General features: G+C 39.7%; 1 protein-coding gene across 1 annotated transcript in view; it reads left to right on the top strand.

Moving 5' to 3' along the window:
- Positions 1-22,944, top strand: part of CNTNAP2 (contactin associated protein 2) — a 1,623,532-nt gene that overhangs the window by 587,251 nt on the left and 1,013,337 nt on the right. Inside the window, exon 4 of the mRNA XM_041002153.1 lies at positions 21,946-22,093. Coding sequence (XP_040858087.1) covers positions 21,946-22,093 — 148 coding nt within the window. The remainder of the gene's footprint in view (positions 1-21,945; positions 22,094-22,944) is intronic.

Below are 22,944 nucleotides of genomic sequence, written 5' to 3'. Positions count from 1 at the left end.
AAATATGTAAATTGCTTTGTGTACCATGAATATTATTATTACATTATTTTTCCAATTCATGGATATGGATTTATTGGTTTCTTATATTTCTAATATTCTGTTATTTTCATTGTACAGATCTTTCACAGTGGCTATTGAGGATGGTAGAGATCTTATGAGTTCCTTCTGATCCTTGACACCAATTATCTATGCAAATGGTATTACGCTGACATTATATTCTGCAAAACTCAGTCCTCCCCATGGAGTCGTCCAGGTGGAATGCTCTCATCGCCCTGTATAGATGACTACGTCATCCACAAGCAGGGATCCATTTACTTCCTCATTTACAATCTGTATTTCTTTGATTTCTCTTTCTCATTTAAAGGTCTAGTACTTCCACAACTATATTAAAAAGTAACCGTGAAAGTAGAATTCTTTCCTGGTTCCTTACTTTGGCGGAAATGCTTCTAATTTTTCCCCATTCGCTATGCTAATGGTTGGAGTGTGATCTTGTGTTGCCTTAATAGTTTTGAGAAATCAAACTTCAATAGCCAATTTCTCAAAGGTTTTTAATCATGAAAGGATGATATAGTTTACCCAATTCTTTCTATTGATATAAGCACATGATATTATTCTGTGATTTATTAATGTGGTATATTATGTTTGTTGATTTGCATGCAATGAACCATCCCCGCATTATTGAGATGAATCCAACTTGGTGTAAAGGTGAATAACCTCTCTTTTTTTAAGATTTATTAATTTTTATTGGAAAGTCAGACATACAGAGAGGAGGAAAGACAGAGGATCTTTCATCCGATGGTTCACTCTCCAAGTGGCTGCAACGGCTGGAGCTGAGCCAATCTGAAGCCAGGAGCCAAGAACTTCCTCCATTTCTCCCATGTGGGTGCAGGGTCCCAAGGCTTTGGACCATCCTCAATGCTTTGCCAGGCCACAAGCAGGGAGCAGGATGGGAAACGGCACTGCCAGGATTAGAACCGACGACCGTATGGGATCCCAGCGCTTGCAAGGCAAAGACCTTAACTACTACACTATTTCGCTGGGCCCGTGAATAATGTTTTTGAAACATTGTTGGAATAGACAGACCAGCTGGTGTCTTGTTGATCATTTCAATATATGTTCATCAGGGGTATTAGTCTATAGCTCAATTTCTTTGTTGCATCTTTTTCTAGTTTTGGAATTATGATAATACTGACTTCATAAAAGGGGTTTGGTAGAATTCTCTGTCATCTAGGATAGTGTAATATGTCCTTGGCAGAATTTAGCAGTGACATCGTTTGGTCTTAGGCTAATTTTAAAGGGAGATTCTTTATTAACATTTTCGTATTCATTATTTACTGATCTATTTATGTTTTCTATGTCTTAGTGTCCAATTTTGGAAAATTATTTGTATTCAGAAATCAACTCATTTCTATGAGCTTCATAAATGTATTGATACATAATTGTTAAGAAGTTATTGTTCTTGGGCCCGGCGCGGTGGCGCAGTGGTTAAGGTCCTCGCCTTGCACGCCCAGGATCCCATATGGGCGCCGGTTCTAATCCCGGCGGCCCCTCTTCCCATCCAGCTCCCCGCTTGTGGCCCAGGAAAGCAGTCGAGGACCACCCAAAGCTTTGGGACCCTGCACCCACGTGGGAGACCCGGAAGAGGCTCCTGGCTTTGGACCGGCATAGCATCGACCGTTGCGCTCACTTGGGGAGTGAATCATCGGACGGAAGATCTTCCTCTCTGTCTCTCCTCTCTGTATATCCGCCTTTCCAATAAAAATAAAATAAATCTTTAAAAAAAAAAGAAGTTATTGTTCTTTTACATAGATGTTATTAGCTGTCACATACTAATTTTCATATGTTTCATCTTTGATTTTGCTAATTTGTGTCTTGTCCCCTTTTATGGTTAATTGGACTAGAGGTTTATCCACATTGTTTATTTTTCCAAGAAAAAAAACATCATTTCTGGATATTTTCTTTTTTTTAAATGTCATCTTTTAAAATTTCCTCTGCAGGTTTTATTGCTTCTTCCTCCTACTGAGTTGGGCCTTTCTCTCTTTTAGTTTTTCTAGGCCCTTGATCTAGAAAGGTATTTGATGCCTTCTCCTAATTCTTGCTATTGATTCTATTTACAGTCAACACTGATTTTATTGAATCCCATAGGTTTTAATGTACTGTGTGGTCATTTTCATTTGTTTCAAGGAATTTATTTCCATTTTCATTCCTTCTATGATTCACTCATCATTCAGCAGACCTCTAGCTCCAATCCACTGTGACCAGAAAAGATATGGGATGTAATTTAGATTTGTTTTATGGGGTAGTATATGTCCTATTGTATAGAACTTTCCATGTACTAATGATAAGCACATGTTTGCTATAGTAATGAGATGAAATGCTTTATGAATATTAATTAGATCCATTTTATCAATAGTGTAGCTTACTTTTATTGTTTTGCTGTATTTTGCCTGGTCAATCTTTCCCTTTATGAAAATAGCTGTTGAAGTATTTCATTACAGCTTTGTTGAAGTGCGTATTTCTCTTTAGGTCCATTAACACTTGTTTTAAATACAAGGGGCCCTCACATTGGACCTGTATGCATTTATGATAGTCATGCTTCCTGTGGAGTTCCTTAATAATTACTTTTAAAATTTTTATTGGAAAGTAAAATATACAGAGAGGCAGAGAGGCAGAGATCTTTCATCCACTAATTTATTCCTCAAGTGGCCACAACAGCTGGAGCTGCACCAATCCAAAGCCAGGATCCAGGAGCCTCTTCCAGATCTCCCATGCAGGTGCAGGGTCCCAAGACTTTGCACTGTCCTTGACTGCTTTTCCAGGCCACAGGCAGAGTGCTAGAAGGAAAACATAGCTGCCTCGGTTAGAATCATCTCCCATATGGGATCCCGACGCATGCTTCCTGGCTACAGCACAGGGCCCTAAATCCTTAATAATGAAATAGTGCTTTTCCTTGTGTCTTTTTAGTTTTTGTCTATTTCATTGAAAACGAAGGCACTTATTCCTGCTTCCTTTTGGATTTCCATCTTCATGGGGAATGCTTTCACTTTTATTAGAGCGTGTTTCTCATAAGTAACAGATGGATTGGACCTGTTTTCATGCCCATCCATTCACCTGACATAATGCAGAACTCAGGACCTTTACACTCAAGGTTATTTTGACAAGTTATGACTGGTCATTTTCCAGTAAACATTTCTTTGTTTTGTTTGGATCTCCTGTGTATTATTACTGGGGATATTTTCTCTGTTTATATATTCTTTCTGTGTATGACTCTTTAATGTAGGAGTCTGGCGATTTTCAATAGCATTTTCGCAGGTAATGGAAGTCTTTGTTACAGAGACTGGCAATTGTAGCTCTTCAGGCCAAAGAATAATCCTCTGAATAAAGCATTAGAGAAGGACAAGTTTCTATTCATTCTTCTTCCTTCTCCTATCATTTTTTTTTTCCATCCAAAGCAGTAGCCAGGTTAAAATTCTATGAATGTGACCAACCAAGATAGAATCCCATTATATGAACGTCTAATAGACAAACACAAGTAGTTCAAGCTCAGGGCATATGGTGTGTTTGAGTCCCAGAAAGACTATTACACGAGAAGGTACCAGGTCAGGATTTTCACCCACTAGGATTGACTTTTGAAGCAATGAAGGGGACTTGCCTTCCATTCTATAGCTTGCTGAAAAATCCTGTAACTAACCAGTATCCCTGTTAATTGTATTGGCTTTTATAAGGGATAGAGTCAACGAGGAAAACGCATTATTCAAGGTTGAAATTAAGCTGAAAAATTTGTTTGATGCCCCACGATAGTACAGAATTACCTAACGACCCTGTCCGGGTATCAGTGGTTTTATATGGAAATTCATTGATTTTCCGTGGGGAAGAAGTCTTCTGATTCATTATTGAATGGAGTTAAGATCCTATTCAAGATAATTGTCAATTAAAAGAACATTCATGACTTGCAAAAGGCTTTCCTGATAAAGCTGTTAATAATTTTAGCCAATGGACATGATGATTCAGTGACACATTTATTTTCTCATAGAGCATTAACTCATTTTGTGTCTAACTTAGCAATTCTGGCTCCTGATTCTTTCATTTATCACACAGAATGCTCTTTCTTGTCCTTTATTTAATTCATTACACTAGCTCTATCATTTTGCTTGTTTTTCTCCAGTAAGAAGTGAAATCATCTTTGATATACATGTCTTATGTTTGAACAAAAATTGTAGTTTTAAACATTTTGAAAATTTTATTAGTAACTCATTATGGAAATGTTATCCAGTGAAAATATATCCACTTTGTTGATTTTTGCTAGCTTCCTGAGCCTTTGGCTATATTAGAAAAATCATATTTTAAAGAATCAAATTAGAGCTTAAAAATCAAGATAATTTCAACCAAAACTAATTGCTGCTTGAGATATATCTCAAAGTATTTTATTATGTTGTCACTTGTTTACCATGTAAGTGGCAGTATCATAAACAGAACGTGTCATCATAACACAATAATTATAGGATAAAAAGCCCAAAACATAAAGAGACAAAAATGCATTGTACTGGAGTAGATATTTGGCCTAGGTGTTCACACATACAAATCCCACTTAAGACGGACTGGGACAGCTCCCGGCTCTGGCAGCCCATTCAACTTCCTCCTTAATCTGGGCACAGGTTTATACATTAAGGTTTTACACAAAATCTGAAACAATTGCATGGTTACAAAGCAACTCACTCAGTTTCCAAGAGCACCCAGGAGCTCTAGGACCTGGTTTGCTTTTCTTCAAAACCACTCGGGCCCACGTTTCTGTTTGCAATTGTATATTTCACAGGGAGAAGTGCTCCAAAGATCCGATTAAAATGGTGGGTCTTGTTTACTATTCACAGTGTTTTTCAATGCTTTCATCAATTCTTTGAATGATAGCGCTTCTCAGACCGTCACAGTACTGACCAATGTAGATGCAATCGTTTTAGTATTTTGCTGCTGTAAATATGTCATTTCTAATAATGCTTAATACAAAAGTGACATATCAATTTACTTTAACTCACAGTGAATCAGAAACAAGAAAATACCCATGGCCTTTCAGGTCAAAACATGCTTAAACCATATCCAACTGATACAATTCACTTTAGGATTTTAATTAAAACGTTTCAATAGGAATTTGCTCAACTCAGTTCTTCTATTTTGCCTCTGTGGCTTTTTTTTTAATTATTATCTTTAAATATTAACTCAGACTAATAACCTTTTTCTTAGCATTTAATTTCTTAGCATTTTATAGCAGTACCTTTTTCGGTTCCGTCAAATTGTGAGCCACTTCTTGCCTATGGAAGAACTTTCCAGAACACCCTGAGGAAGGCCCACCACCATGAAGGTATCCGGGTGCAACTGTGCAGTCCTATTTGCTCCTTTTAAATCTCCTGGTGCACATACAGTCGTATTTCTCAAATCTCTGATTTCTATACAACTCCTTTACCCTCTAGAACCCTATCTCAGCCTAGCAAGTTGATTTTCTTTGCTGGAGTTTGGTGACCAGAATTGCAAACAGTATTTCATAAAGCTCTCTCTTTCAGTATAGTGGGCTACATCCATGTCTCCAGTCAGGTGTAACTGTGAGATCTCAGGATGTCAGTGTCTGCTGGGGTTAATGTCCAGTGGTTCCTGCATCTGTTAAAGAGATCTGCTATTCCAGAAATACAAGTTTGGACAGTTTCCTTTCCATGTAACTCTCGGAAAATTACCCTTAATGGATCATGTTAATTCCATTTTCCACACTCCCAAATCCACATCTTCTGGAAAGATTTTCTAGTCTTGGCTAGTTTTTTCACTATGGAGAAATGCCTTTTGCTGGCTGCACATCATGGGTTCCGTGTGTGTGCATGGATACCTTTTGTCTCATCATCATCAAGTCCTATTAAGTAAGATCTTTGGAGAATTTATGGTTAACCAGTCTCTGCCAAGAAAACATGCAAATTATTCATCATTCAATCCATACAAAAGATTACATGAAATAATGTGTTCTGCATGTTATGTGGCGGACTTTTGTCACAGTTGTTTTTCTTTCAGGTGGGAAAATTATTGCATTCTTCATTCATTACCTTCATTACGTTATGTTCAGAACTTCATTACATTACGTTCATCATACATGATGATGGTCACTCTGTATGTTGCCTAAAAATTATATTTCTTCTACAGAGTCCATGGTCAGTGACTTCTCTTTATAGCAGAATTCGCCATTTGTTAATTATAGAATTTAAAATCTTTAATGATAACGTCCAGTCAAGCTGTAAAGATAGTCCGCACAATTTTTTGCCCAGCTGTAGATTTTCTGTCTTAAGGTAAGATTGCATCCAGAATTAACTGTTCAATCTTACATAATTTGATTTAGGAGACTAGCCTGAAATGAATTTGAGGGATATGAAAGTTCACCCTCTGAAAAGGAAGCTTACATTTTGCTGTTTGTTTCTCTATCGATGCTAACATTTGCTTAGAAATGTTATGGATTTCTGATTAAGCCGTGTGAGATAACCAGAGACAGTTGAGTTTGTAAGCAACGCTATAGATTCTGCGTTCACTTTGTATCCAACTTTCTCCAAAAGCATTTTGTTAAACTGGTGTGCAGTATCTCAACCAACATATTAACATCGATCCATTAAAAACACAAAATATTTTTTTCATGACCACTAATATCCCTCGTGTGTACCCATGTGGTAACCTCATTGGTAACCATGAATACCTTCCTCTACTCCTCCTTACTAGCAATCACAGCTTAGTATTGCTCCTTAAGTGGAGCATTTATTCATCACTGATTGCATTCCACTAGAGCTATCACTTCTGTGCTAGTCACTTGTTCACAGTTACAACTCACAGGTTTCTTCCTTGTGAAAGAGTCGTTGTCAGGCCAAGCTCTTTGGTCACCTTCCTCCCAGTATTGGGGATTGAGCTGGTAAATTATTATCACCTCTTCTTATTTCTGATCATCTCATGTCTTGATCTGAATTTCAACTCAGCCTGACACAGTTAATCCTGGTCTCCAGATAAAAATCGAATCCATTTTCTTTATGCTCCTATTTCTAACATTTAGCATCTGATAATCCTACATTGAGACTTAATTTTAAAATCATGAGTAGAAGCAAGCACATTCTTCTCATCATTTGTATTGTTAACTTTAAAACTGGAGGCATGAATGCTTAGGAATGATAAAACTCCCTGTATAATAATTGTAGGTATTTAGATGAGTCTACATAAGTAGTGAAACTTGTATGCACACACACACACACACTCTCTCTCTCTCTCTCTTTCTCATATACACACAGATTAGACACGAAGTAGTTGCATCAGACTAGACTTTAATCATATACATGAATGTTGCTTCTACCCTTATCTATGTGTAATAATTTTGAGATATCATTCGAAGGAGATGGGGCAAAACATAGGGACTCTCTACACAGTTTTTACACCCACAGTGTGAGTCTGAAATGACTTCAGAATAAAGGTATAAACCAAAATGTCAATCCTAATATCCACACGTGATGTAAAACCCTTTCTCCTTCTGAATGAGGCATGTATTACTTGTACACACCTCACATAAGTCATCATGGGGGGGATTATTTGCCAAAGTCAGTTCTCTGTGACTTCCAAGTGCAAAGGTCCTGAAAAATCATAATGAATATATAATTAAAGGTAGGATCCTGAGAAATACACAAAAGCATTGAAATGTTAAAATAAGTATCTGAAATTTAGATGAATGTCATATCTGTATAGAAAGAAATGACACTAGAATCCTGTCATTGAACTTTATAAACCAAATCAGAATTCCAAATAAATATTTTAAGTTGGTTCATTATATTATCAAATTGTTATTTAATTTAAACAATTATAAAACTACTTAGAACAATATGTGCTTGTTCCATTGGTTTAATTTCTTGTTCAGACTTATAAACTGTCTTAGAACTTCATTTAACAAATTCACAATGTGTCCTTCACATTTACAATGATGAATTAAACATTGAAATGAATGTACTTTCAAATATTTGCTTTTTTTTCTTATAATATCTTCTAGTAGAAGTTTCCTTTTTGTGTTTTTTCTCAGAATGCTGTCATGTTAGCTACATTTCCCATGGATGGTTTCAGGGGATATTTTCCAAAGACAAGTTGAATAAAACAAACTTGAATAGCATCATTTTATAATGAGAAGTATTTAATACCTGAAAAATGGTTGGATACATATTTAAAAGACAAATTTTAAAAATAAGATCTTTAGATTTGTGGAAAAGATTATGAAAGACAGAGTTACAGGGAAAAAAGAAAATATGAGAGAAAGAGAGACAGAGACAGAGGGTGAGACCAGTGGGGCGGGGCAGGGGGGAAGAGAGAGAGATAGAGAGACAGAGAGAGAGAGAGCTTCCATTTACTGATTCACTCCACAAATAACTGCAATGCTGAGATAGGCTGAAGCCCAGAACCAGGAGAGCTTCAACTGGGTCTCCCAAGTAGGTGGAGGGGCCCAAGCACTTGCACCATCTTTTGTTGCTGTGTTAGGCACCTTTGCAGGCAGCTGGATCTGAAGTGAAGCCACTGTGACCCTAGCTGGAATCAACTGGGATGCTCATGTTTCAAGCACAATGATTCCTGCTATGTCAAAACACAGAGTTTTTACCATCTTTGAAGTTTTCATCTCCAAACTCACTGGTTAGTGGCCTAATAAAACGTGTTACATCCCAGCCTTGACTCTTTGCTGCTATGTATATTAAAAACCCCCAAATTCATGAAAAAAAAAAAGACTACAGTTGTTTGATTTGTGGAGGAAAAAGAGCCATAAACACACATCACGTCCACACACAAAACAGCAGACTTCCATCAGAGTGGTCTATATTACAGATGTCAACTTCCTTCCCAACCCGAGATGAGGAAAATGTGTTTAGAGACTGAAAATGGAAGGTTTAAATTGTTCAATTCATAGAGCAAATGTATTTTCCTTCTTATAAAAGATTTGCTTTTATTTGAAAGGCAGAGTTTTTTGTTTGTTTGTTTGTTGGGTTTTTTTTTTTTTTTTTGGTTTTTTTTTTTATACAGAGCGAGAAGGAAGGACAAAGGAAAAGTCTTCCACCCACTGGTTCATTCCCCATATGACTGCAATGGCCAGAAATGAGCTGACCCAAAGATGGCAGTCAGGAGCTTCGTCTGGACCTCCCACGTGGCTCCAGAAGCCCAGTCCACAAGCAGAGAGCTGGATTGGAAGTAGAGCAGCTGGGGCACAAATCAGTGCACATGCGGAATGGGTTGTTGAAGCATGCAGGCAGAGGTTTACTCCGAAATGCCACTGTACTGGCTCCCAAATATATTTACTCATGAACAGAAGAATGTAGCATAGTCTCAGTTGTAAACATGGATGTGGCCCAGCAGTGGCTTAGCTGGTTAATCTGCCTTCAAGTGCCAGCAACCTCTAGGGGCACAGCACAGGTGCTCTCCCAATCAGGACTGGCTACTAGTCTCCGATTCCAAACCCGATGGTTGCACATACACAGTACTGCTATACCAGGCATATTTATTCAGCTGAGCCAGTATGTTAATGTGTTTAAACAAATCTGTTTAATGAAGCATTTAGCATCCCAGAAAGAAAAAGAGTGATAATTGTACAGATGATTCTTTTCAACTTCCTGAGATGCCAATGAACAAAGCTGCCTGTGTCAGATCTCAGGGACTGAGATCTGGCACATTCCCTTTGGGCTCTTCCGCTTCAAATGAAATGGAAAAGAGACTGGAACGGGGAAGGCCTTCAGAGTGCTGACAGGGAAGCAGCTTTGATAAAGTACAGTGGTCCTAAGAGCGGAGAGGCAGTGCTGCTACCACCTGCCAGATCTGTGAATGCAACTGAAGCAGAGCAAAGAGTCAGAGATGTGATAAAACATCTCAACAGAAAGTTGACGATGTCCGCAAACAGGAGGTCGCTGTTGGTCATGGATCGATCAAGAGTTCTTTTTGAAATATTGCCCGGTTTTCAAATCAGGATGCTCCTCAAACAGTTCTTGGAAAGTGTGAATTCCCTTTAATTCTACATTTCCATGAATTGAGTATTCTCACAAGGAAGGGATGGGGAATAGCTGGCCTGCTATAATATAACGCCTGCGTATAAAGTTGCTCTGATCCTGCCAAGCCAAGAGCAGACCATGGGACTGCTGGGACTAGACCTGGTGTCCATATGGGATCCCAGTGCATGCAAGGCAAGGACATTAGCCAGTAGGCTATTGTGCTGGGCTCAAAAAGCTACATTTAAAGATGAAAATTGGCAGTACTTTTGCTAATTCTCACCATTAGTGAAGTTTCCTGGTTTGGTTGTGAAAGCAGCTGGTTCTACATTTAGAAAGAGATTGACAGCAGGTACATCTCCGGGGGAATATTCTCATAGTTATGGCTAGTAATACTTGCCAAATACTTGAACAAAGTACTGTTTAGGAAGGAGAACCTAGAGGCACTGTGATCCACCTGTTCCTCTGGATGCTTTAACGACGGCTAGAGGGAACAGAGCCTGTGCCGACACTCTTGGTTACCATTGTAAACTCCTGTCTCCGCTGAGTACTGGCCTCAGTCCACACGGAGGGCAAGGAGAAGAAACCCCAGTGCAGCTCCATTGTGTCTTTGGATGCAGATGTTGTTGAACGCTTTGTTCCTTCTGTGGTATAGTTGTTTTTATATTAATATTATTTTTAAAAGTTATTTTGATCTCAATAGTAGGAATTGTATGTTGTTTCAGGAAAAAAAATGGATTTTATTTTTACAAAAAAGATGAAATGGATTGAATTCTCATTTGCATAGCGCGCAAAGAATCCTAAAGCAATAGTGTTGGACATTTTTACACACACTCACATTTTTTTGTTTGTGGTTTAAATATTCTAGTAAGATCATATACTGATAATGATTTTGATTAAATAACACAAAAATAATGTAATAGCCACAAATGTCTTCCCACAATCTTGGTCTTCCTTGTCCCATGTTAACATTGTCAAAGTTGACACAACTGTCTTGACTTCAGGGCTTAGCATCTACATTTATTTCAAGTGTTGAAGAAAACAGATTTTCAACAACCCATAAATGGATTAACAAATTGTGCTAAATTTGTATTGCAAAATATGACTTACAAAAGAAAATATGGAATAACGGATAAACACGACAACATGAGGGAGACTGGATGGTACAATCTCAAGTAAAAGCAGCCGACAATGACTCCGTTAACATGAGGTACAACAAAATTCAAAGTTGTTCTCCGGATAGGAAAGTGGTCTGCATGGAGTGGGGTGGTAATAAGTGAAAAGGGGGCTCACTGAGGGGATTTAAAAGGACATTCCTGCAATCACAGAATCATTTTTATTTGTTGTCAAGAGTTTTGGGACTCTAAAAGTGAAGGCACTTGTCAAAATTTAGCAATTCACATCAGATCTCTGCAGTCACTACATTAAAACCATTATCTATTTCTAAAAGAAATATATCATTCCCTACATAGTTCTGTTTAGCTGGCAGGCTAGGAAAAAAAAAAAAAAAACCTATAACTTAGCTATTCCGTGCAATAAGTTCTGTGAGATAGGTAAACACAGAACTTCAAAAATTCATGAAAAAATATGTGGATTCACTATGCGTGTATGAAACCAGTGAACACTTCTTTGCCTAGGGCATTTCCCTGTGTCTGAGGCACAAAGACCAAGAGCAGAGAGTGATAAAGTACCTGCACAAGTGCTTTCCTGTATACCTGCACCTGTTCTCCATACATGTCTCCCTGCTTCCTCTTCTGCATCCTTAGGGGGCTCAGGAATCAGGTGTCGTGGATGAGAGTCAGGCGATGTAGGCGCGGTCTCTGAATGTCTATGTGCTTCAAGACCCTCTGCCCTATTTCTTCCATCACGAATGGTGATACCATCAAGAAATAATTCTGTAGTATACTAAATGGAAAAGAAGAAGGGAGAGAGAGCTAGGGGTTGATGAGGAGGAAGAGGTGACAAGGGGGAGTTCGGGAGATACCCAAGATTCCTGTGCGCATGATTTAGAGTGTGGACATATAGACCACGGGAGGCATTGAAATCATCAAGAAGACAGTCCACCAGCAAAGCACAAAGGATCGAATTCACAGAACAGTCCTGACAGTCTCAGGTTCTCTAGCAAGCAAGGACAGGCATGGGAAAAGTACAACACGTTGCACCTAGCTGCAATGAGAATGGCCCACATACAGAAACCACTCAACAATAATGGCTGGTGAGGATGGGGGGAGGCGAGCTCTAATTTATTCTTGGTAGGACTGTAAACTAATGCAACTGCTACAGAAATTCATATAGAAATTCCTGTACCAACTGAAAATACACCTGCCATGTTACCCAGCCATCCCATTTCTGGGAAAATACTCAAACAAAATGAAACATGCATAGAATACCTGCAACCCCATTGGTATAGCAGCTTAATTCATAAGAGAAAAGATATGGAAACAACCAAGATGCCAAGTAATAGAGGAACAGATAAAGTTAATATGATATGGGCACTCCATGGAATGCTACTCAGCCACAGAAAAAATAATAATGAAATCTTAGCATTTGCAACAAAATGGACTCAGCAAGAAACCATTATGCTTAGTGAAATGAGCTAGTCTTCCAAAAATAAATACCATATATTCTCTCTGATCTGTAACAATTAATACATAGAACACACATACAACATCCAAGACACACAAAACAAGCTGTAACCTCTATATGGGAAATTAGCATACTGGGAATTATGGATACATACAGTATGTTTCTTTTTATGACTCTTATTTATTTTATTTTTATTGGAAAGGCAGATTTACAGGGAGAAGGAGAGACACAGAAAAAGATCTTTCGTCTACTGGTTCACTATTCCCCTGGGTGCAATAGCTGAAACCAAGCCAGGAACCAAGAACTTCTGTGTCTCTCATGTGGGTGCAGGGTCCCAAGGCTCCAGGATGTGCTTGACTGCTTCTCCAGGCCACAGACAGGGAGCTGAATGGGAAGTGTAGCAACCGGGACATGAACTGGTGTCCATATGGGATGCCAGTGCATGCGAGGTGAAGATTCAGCCTCGGGGCCATTGCCCCGGGTCCTATAGTATTCTTTAACTTCAAAGAGTAATAGATTCTCATGATTATTTTTGATTAGACGTTTCTAGTACATTTCTCTATTTCCATCCTTTTCTTACACTTGTCAGAAATTGAAACCTGTAACAGTGAAGTGCGGAGGAGGAAGCAGACAGAGACAAGGGGGAGAGAGTGGAAGGGATGGCCAACCATACAGGTAAATCTGTGTTTTGAGAAAAACAAATAAATCTTTATACAAAAGGAATGAAGAAAGATGAGGATAAACTAAACATTTGGACTTTACAGATGTTGACTTTCCTATTTTTTCTAAGTCAAATTCTTACTACATAACTCATTTCTTAACATTTTTACTAAAATATCAAAATGTCTTCAAACTTAAGAAAATGAAATTGTTAAATTGGCTTGTATTCAGTGACGCCTAAGATTTATCCCGTGAGAAATTTTCAAAAATTACAGTGCACATAAGTAAGAATTATACAGAGATTTCAATTTTCCAAATCAAATAAGCTTCTTTAAATTTCCCCACAAACATCTGATGCACCGTCTTAGCGAGAGGGTCATTTGTCTGAGGGTAATTGTCATGGTTTTGTCATCTGAGCGGGGTATCATTTTATCAGTGTGCAGGTGAACTGCACATGGACCCAAGTTAGATTTGGTGGAGGGAGAACTGAATTTCACCCTGCTCCTTGAGTTTGGCATTATTATTTTTTTTATTTTCTGCCACAAGCTCTTTATCCCATTTTGCATAATTGCATTGACATTCTCATTCTTCTGGGAAAACCAAAGAAAATAAAAACAAACAACAGCAACAACAACGAAACAGCTTTGTGACCCTAGTGTCTTGTTGAATAATGTATCCTGCTGTACTTGTCGAATGTTACCAAATATATGGTGTATTAACTATCCATGGACTGGTTTTTTGGCTCATGCAGAAATAACAAGATCCTATGAAATGTAAATGAGTAGGAATCCAGGATGTACATTTTGATTGATCCATTTAATGAGGCAGAAAACAGACACTTGCTGACCACTAACCCCTGCTCACCGGGCTTCAGATACCGAGCGATCAAAGGGGCTACAGAACAACCTTGCAAGCTTGACTGCCAATTTTTTGTTTACTTGCCACAGTCAGCTGGAACTTCAAACGCAGAATAAAGTCATCCCGGCTTGGGGAAGGGAATCAAAGGCCATGAAAGACCACAGCTCACATGGTTGTCCTTGTGGAAGGGCTGGCGCCTGATGGGAAGCTAGGAGATGGTCCCCGCTGTTAGCGGCAGGGTGCGTGTGCCCAGCTGTGCAGAGGCTGCCCTGCAAGAACCCAGGCGAGGGGCGGACTCACAGAGACTGTGCTGTGAGGACCCCCTCTTGCCCAGTCCCAGCACAGATTCGGTCAGGTTTGGACTCCAGCAGTAAGGCTGCGGAGCAGAACATCTGTTTCTTCCACGCAAACTGTTAGCAGGGGACAAATAACACCGAAAGTCCAGCCAAACACAACATCCCCCTCAAAATGAATAGAGTGAGCACACACTTACGGGATCAACTCGAGAACAATCAGTGTGTGTTTCTGCTCAAGCGAGGACGTTTACACCTTAAGACAGTAAGATCTGTCACTTCAGGCAGTCCCGCTGTCTGCCCCGCGCCATCTTCCACGTATGAGACGGAAAACAAGGACACACGCATCTTTTCCTAGGTTTACTTACGTAATGTGTTAAGCCCATTTTTCAGTTTTAAGCAAACATTTCCAGGGGCAAATCATGTTTTGTTTAATTGCCAAAGACGCTTGGATATTTACAACGCTGATCTCTCAAGCCATCAAAAATAATCACAGACCAGCCTGATATAGATTTATTGGATTTCAAGCCCCACCTGCTATGGCACGACCAAACCTGATGCTTTTCCTGTCTTCATGGGCCCCTGTAACGATCGTTCCACATCCATTTGAGTCAGAAGCCGGTGGTCTTTTCCACCAGATCTCTTGAAAATGAAGCTTTAACGAAGACTAGTATGTTTAATTTCCTAGCATTCATCATGAGCTATAGTTCTGATCCCAAGATGACAAAAAGTTTCCCATGTAAATTTAATTCCTGTATCTACAAATAATAGATAATAATAGATAACAATAGATCTACTGTATCTACAAATCCATGTGCATTTATTTTATCCAGTCATAAAACGTATGTTTTGGTGGATCGTGTTTAATATTTCATCATACTACTGTAAACTTCACAGAGTATAAGGCTTTGTGAGTTACATTAATGTTAATCATATCTTAAAAAGCGCCAGCCTTTTTAAACACACACAGATAGACAATTCAAGATCGGCAAGGCACCTTTAATAGCAACGCATGTAATTTACAAGTTGCTGTAAATTGATTTTTCTGTTTTTCAATGATAAATTTAGCTAGTGTTAACGAAGTATTTGTTATTGTTAAATATTTGTCTAAGTGAAGTTAAATTTTAAAGGGTGTTGTTCCACATACGATGCAAATTCCTGTTAAGTTTTACGTTTTTTTGATGTAGCTATTAATTGTTTTGTAAGATTTAGCTGTGTGTGTATTTCCGCTTGCAATTTTCTTCTTTTTCACACCTCCATGAAAAGTTGCAGGTGGCTGTGAAAAAGTCCAAATTACATGGGGGAAAAAGTTTCTTTTCAAGATCGATGCCAATGCCATCTTCGCTGTTAACAGGGCCTGCACTAACCCGAAAGTCTTTCATTCCTCGTAATGCACAGTGTCATTCAACCTTTCTAATTGGTTTCATTAAGCCTGCAGAAGAACGGGTTTTTTGACATTAATGATAATGAGAAGAGTATGTTTTGGTAAATGTATGAGAAAATAAAATACTGGCTTTTATATACTTGTTGGAAATATAAATGAAGATAGAAAAAAATATGCAGGCAAAACATATCAGCCGATAGGTACGTAAAAAATTCCATGTGCTTAAAATAAGGAATCAGACTTTGAACTTGATATTCAAATAAGCTATTTTCAAGTACGGAATGTCAAGTGTGTTATACCTAAAAGGCATCCCATGAATATGTCTTTTGTTGTCATTTCTTTTAAAAATTACCAGATGGATTATTTGTTTCTAATTACCCCACACCTATGAGAAGGATGATGAGTTTCCATCACGGCCATTGTCTCAGCATCATCTTGGATCCTTCTGTGTATTCCTGAACACCCTTGGATTTAAGTTAACTTTGAGACTGCAGTTTTAATTCTAAAGGGATTTCGTACTTACAGCTTTGAGTGGGGATACATATGGAAGATGAGAATAAAAGAAACTGGGGCCCTGGGAAGTTACTGATGCAGAAGAAAACCCGAGAAGCCCGAAAGCCGACTGGGAGTGCAGGCGACCACAACCACTGTGGAAGTCAGGATGGAGAGGAACAGCGAGCTGAACATTGACCTGCCTAGAAACCAATTACATAGTTATGTTTAATGCAGATTTTTTGCAATGTCCTTTCACATTTACTTTATTATTATTATTATTTTTTTATTGGAAAGGCGGATATACAGAGAGGAGAGACAGAGAGGAAGATCTTCTGTCCGATAATTCACTCCCCAAGTGAGCACAACGGCCCGATGATATGCCGATCCAAAGCCAGGAGCCTCTGCCGGGTCTCCCACACGGGGTGCAGGGTCCCAAAGCTTTGGGCGGTCCTCTGCTGCTTTCCCGGGCCACAGGCAGGGAGCTGGAAGGGAAGCGGGGCTGCCAGGATAGAACCGGCGCCCATATGGGATCCCGGGCATGCAAGGCGAGGACTTAACCACTTGTGCCACCGCGCCGGGCCCCACATTTACTTTAGACTTAGGAAAACTGTACCTCAGAAAGTGGTCGAAGAAAATTGTTATTACAATTATTTTCAATATTCATATAAACAAAGCAACATGCTAAAAGTTTTTCCTCAGGTTAAATATTTGTGCTTGTTGGTTGAGTGTTGCGTGTTCATCCTTTTTTAAGATTTTATTTTTATTTTTATTGGAAAGTCATCTTTACAGAGAGAAGGGGAGACGGAAAGATCTTCCTTCTGCTGGTGCACACCAAGTGGCCAAAATGATCGCAGCTGAGCTCAGAAGTCAGGTGCCAGGAACTTTGACCTTCTTCCAAGACTTTCAAACCAGTGTGGAGTCCCAAGGCTCCGGGCCATGCTTGACTGCTTTCCCAGGCCACAAACAGGGAGCTGAATGGGAAGGGAAGTAGACTCGACACAAACCGGCACCCGTATTGGATCCTGGGCATTTGAAAGGCAAGGCCTTCAAGCACTAGGCTATGGCACTGAGCCCAAGCGTTATTTAAGATGATGAATTTTACATTAATCCATAGCAAATTATGGCTATAATTTTGCTTGGAGATCTTTGTTGTTCTTGCATTTGAACACTAAAATGTAAACATGCTTGTGATTTAGTATCTTTTCCAAAAAATCTGAATCGTTGTAGTCAATGTTTGAATGTGTTTCCCCTGTTTTCTTCCAGAAATTTAGTTTCAAGATTTTTAAAAAGTATTTATCTGGGCCCTGCAAAGTAGCTAGCTGCTAAAGTCCTCATCTTGCACACCAGGATGTCATATGGGCACTGGTTCTAACCCTGGCAGCCCCACTTCCCTTCCAACTGCCTGCTTGTAGCCTGAGAAAGCAGACGAGGACAACCCAAAGCCTGGGGACCCTGCTTGCACGTGAAAGAGGAGGCTCACGGCTCCTGACTTCGGATCGGCTCAGTTCTGGCAGTCACGGCTGCTTGGGGAGTGAATCAGCAGACAAAAGATCTTCCTCTCTGTCTTTCCTCTTCTCTGTATGTCTGACTTACCAATAAAAACAAATAAAAATGTTTTAAAAAGTGTTTGTTTTATTTTATTGGAAAGCTAAAAGCATAGGAGAGAGAGAGAGAGCACCTGGCATTGGATCACTTCCCAAAGGCCTACAAACCCAGGGATGCACCTGGCCTATGAGCTATTGTATAGACTATGATAAAGGCCCAGGTACTTGGGCCAGGGTCACCTGCTGCCTCGCATGCATTAGCACAACGCTGCAATTAGGAAAGGATCAGGTGCTTGGACATATCCATTTCAACATGGGACACAGGCATGTCAAGCAGCAGCTTAACCATTCCACCAAATATCCTCCTCAATTTCTCGTGCTACATTCACACTTTAATAATTTTGAGTCTATTGCTTCACACATGTGTTTACTTTTCTCATATCATGATTGCATAAACTATCCTTTCCCCAATCTATGTCCTTGGTGGCTGGATTAAAAGTTAATTAGCTGTATGTGAATTAAGTTCTGATTTCTTAGTTTTCGTCTCTTGGTCCGTACCTCAAGTTGTATGTCAATAATACGTTTCTTTTTGTTCTGTTCCCACGTGTGTGACGCATGTGGCCTCCCGGTTGGTTTATTCTCAGGACTGATTTTGCTAATGTGATTCCTTGTGGTTTCATGTGAATTTCGAGGATGTTTTCTGGTTTGTTTTCTGAGTATTTATGGTACTCAAGTAGATTAAATGTAAAAGAAAAAAAAATAACAGATCACAAATATATGAATATTCTGCATAGGCTTTACTCAAAAGAAGATATATTGAGAGACTACATGAGCAAATTAAAAATGTCCAGGGCTTGGCGTGGTAGCCTAGCAGCTAAAGTCCTCATCTTGCATGTGCAGAGATCTCATATGGACATTGGTTCTAATCCTGGCTGCCCCACTTCCCACTCAGCTCCCTGCTTGTGGCCTGGGAAAGCAGTCGAGGACGGCCCAAAGCCTTGGGACCCTGCACCCGCGTGGGAGACCTAGAGGCGGCCCCGCACTCCCACCTTCAGTTAGGCTCAGTTTCACCTGTCGCAGACGCTTGGGGCGTGCGTCATTGGACAGAACATCTTCCTCTCTGTCTTCCCTCCTCTTTGTATATGTAACTTTCTAATAAAAATAAAATAAATCTTTAAAAAAAAAGGTCCAGTGTTGCAAATTTTCACAAAAGTGAAAACCAAAAGCATGTGAAGCTGTAATGTCATCTCTCATGGCTGAGATCCAAGACACAAATCCACAATTTCTAGTGAGGACGTGGGGCATGGGGGAACTAATGTATTATTGGGAGAATTGTAAATTTGTGTAGAAACTACGTAACATTATGGAGCTTCTTTAAAAACCTGGAAATACAAGTAGTATATGCTCTAGCAGACTCAGTAATGGCTGTACATTCAAAGAAATGAAGCTCTTCCATCAGAGAGATAATTGAACTCTAATGTGTGTTACAGCGCTGTTCATAGGATCCAAACTAGTGTGGATGAGTGGCTAAAGGAATGTGGAGTGTGCGTGTGTTTGTGCGTGCGATGTGTGTGTGTCTGTGTGATGTGTGTGTTACGTGAGATAATGCTCAGCAATTATATTGAACTTTATTTAATTCATTACATTAAATTTGTTGTGTAAACGCAATTCTGTCATTTCTGGTAATGTGGAATGGATAGTAAGATGTCGGGGTCCCTTGGCCAGCAAGTCAAACCCAGACACGCGTTGTCTTTGTGGAACCTTTATTGTAGAGATGACACAGCAAAACCGGTGCGCAGAGGCTGCACAGCGGCCGCCATGCAGCCGCCACGCAGCCGCCACATCCTGAGGCGCACAGCAGCTACATCTTGGCGAGGCGCGCTCTCTCCCTCTCTCCCCCTCTCCGAGGCACGCGCGCTCTCTCTCGCCCCGGCCAATCAACGTAAAGGTCACCTGTGCACGCAGCGGGCAGGCCAATCCTCACACAGATCACGCGCTGTCCACGCGCCATCCACGCAGCCCTGGGCCAATCACAGCAGACTTCCTGTGACTTGTTTTTTTCTACCGCAGCAGGAAGCAGCAGTTCGGCGCCCGTCTGTCTAGGCAGCTCCCCACAGTAAGACATCATTTTATTTATTTATTTTATGATTTTGTTATTTGTACGATACAGTTCCGTAGACTCTGGGGTTTCCTTTCCTCCCTCCCAAATCTCCTACCTCCCACTGTTCCCCCTATATTATTACAATAATATACCTCTTCATACAATATACTACTCATTTTATGTTTAAAATTAGCCAGAGACTGGGCCCGGCGCGGTGGCGCAAGTGGTAAAGGTCCTCGCCTTGCACGCCCAGGATCCCATATGCACGCTGGTTCTATCCCGGCACCCCCGCTTCCCTTCCAGCTCCCTGCCTGTGGCCCGGGAAAGCAGTCGAGGACGGCCCAAAGCTTTGGGACCCTGCACCCGCGTGGGAGACCCGGAAGAGGCTCCTGGCTTTGGATCGGCACAGTATCGGCCGTTGCGCTCACTTGGGGAGTGAATCATCGGACGGAAGATCTTCCTCTCTGCCTCTCCTCTCTGTATATCCGCCTTTCCAATAAACAAAATAATAAAAATAAATCTTTAAAAAAAATAAAATTAGCCAGAGACTGAAATACCACATAGACTCACTGATTTGTGAAAGTTTAAAAAATAAAAACAGGAAAAAAAAAAAACCTGCTATAGAGCAAGACAGATTGATGACCAATAGACACTGGGAAAGGCTGTGGAAATGGAGCTTGAAAGAAGCGATAAAATGAATATCACAGTGAAGATATGCAAGACAAAACAGTCCTAGTGTTCCATGGTATATTAGAATAAATGCAATCTACAAGAACACGTGACATAGTTTTTTTTTTCTTAAGATGTATTTATTTATTTATTTTTAAGGCAGAATGACAAAATTAGCTCATTTCTCAAATGCCTACAGTGCCTGAGGCTCAGTAACGTGAAAACCAAGACCTTGGGAACTCATCGAGTTTTCCCACATGGGATACCCAAGTACTACTCATGTCCACCTCCGATTACCTCATAGGCGTGTTAATAAGAAACTGGATCGGAAGCAGACCAGGTGTGACGCAAACGTGTGCTCAGGATGCTACGGCAGCAGCTCAACCGCCATGTCACAATAGGGATACAATGCACTCCCCAAATAACCAGAGCGGCAGAATCTGAATATTCCCAAGCAAATATATTTTCAAATGTTTTAAAATGCTATTTTTTCTCAGAAATATTCAAACTGGATGTTTCATTAATTTTAAGAATAGTGCTCAAGTTCTTGTGAAAGACATTTTACAGAAAGTAAGTACACTATTTGTATGATTATTAAATTGTAATTTTTGGGGTGTCGAGTCGCTGTGCTCCACACAGCCCTGTGTTTCTTGTGTCATCTTGTTCTTATGGACTTGGCATGAAACTGATCTGTCTTAGATGCTTGTGATGTGAGCATGCCTACGCCCCAAAGAAAATCTTTATATTGTCAGGTGAAAAAGAAAAATGAACTTTCAACACTAGTTAAAATTCACAGAGAATTACATTTGTAAAAGTATCTATTATAATAAAAACCGAATTAGCATCTTTTTGATCCCCTGGGAAACCCTTCTAAATGTGTTCCTTTTAATAAAAGGCGGGACCTTGTCACATCATTGTATGTTCAATTATTTTATCAAACTGACCTTGAAATGTTGTTTTCTGGTTTCTGTGCTGGGATGTGTGAATGTAATGTGAGATTTTCAAACCCAAAAACATCCTGTTGGATTCTACACAGGCTGTTTATTGTATAATTTAAATACAAATATTAGATCTCATATTTTACCTATTACATATACATACAGAGGAGTGTAGCATATGTACAAAAACTTTTTGGCCCATTTCCCATTTCAAATAGCTTATTTTCAAATAAAAGAAGAAGGTTTTTGCGAATTGTTTATGATGAGCAAATTTAAAACCGTATCAGTGGATAGGAAGATGTGAGTTCATTTTAGCAGATACTGGAAAACACGATTATTTTAGTACATACAGGAAGAATACGATTATTTCAAAGTATTTACCCTGTAATTTTTAATCTTGTCTCTTCCAGGCATTTCCTGGAAACACCAACTCTGACAGTGTGGTCCGGCATGACTTACAGCATCCCGTGATCGCCCGCTACGTACGCATCGTGCCTCTGGACTGGAACGCCGAAGGTCACATCGGGCTCAGGATTGAAGTCTACGGTTGCTCTTACTGTGAGTGTCATTTTGTTTTCAATGTGGCCACGGTTCATCATATTCAGTTAAATAGTGATCTTTTTTCCTAACCGTGTAAGGTTCCTTTCTCTCATTCTCTACTCTTTGATGCTTTGACTCCAACACCGCAGTGGGAGGTTCTCTGGCACAGGAAAGGTTTTCTTTGGGTTTCCAGTTTGGACATCACAGTCAGGGTGAGGCACCTGTGAAGGCTAGCCATGGGACCCATGGAGGCAAACCCAATTGTAAGCAAGGACAGAGCAACCCTAGATGGACTTGAACTTAAAATCAACCTCTTGTAAGAATTACTCTCCAAGGGCACACCCCCAATGAGCCGAAGCTCTCCCCAGGCTGATCCTGCCTCTCAGCGGCCACAATTAGACCAAGCCCGCTCCTTTAGTACCCAGCCATGAATTTTACTATATCAGAGTTTAAACACCTGCATGAATTTTCAAAAGCAGATCTTTGTGATCCTATGATATATTTTCTCTCAAAAAAATCAGTTATCACCTGTTTCCATATGTAAACAAAACACTAGGTCATTTACATCGTAAAATTATTTCATATATACATTCATGCAACAATATTGTAAAATACCTGAAGGAAGAGATTTAAAAGGTAACAATGTACAGTAGACCAAAACAACAAAGCTTGCTATTTAAATTTTATCACGTATTTATAAAGGAGAAAATTATGCAAATACCAATATTTTGTTTGTTTGTCACAGACTTTCTAAATATTCTAAAGAATATTCTTTTCTTTTAAGAAGTGTCTCTTTGGCTATGCTCACTACTTTTCAAGAAAAAAAATATTGACTATGATGTACTTATTTAGAAGACGGAATGAGAGGA

This window comes from Ochotona curzoniae, unplaced genomic scaffold (assembly GCF_017591425.1).
Source record: "Ochotona curzoniae isolate NIBS_2020 unplaced genomic scaffold, NIBS_Ocur_1.0 scaffold_2476, whole genome shotgun sequence".
Lineage (NCBI taxonomy): Eukaryota > Metazoa > Chordata > Mammalia > Lagomorpha > Ochotonidae > Ochotona > Ochotona curzoniae.
The sequence above is the reverse complement of the archived record's forward strand: the minus strand, read 5'-3'. Positions and strand labels throughout refer to the sequence as shown.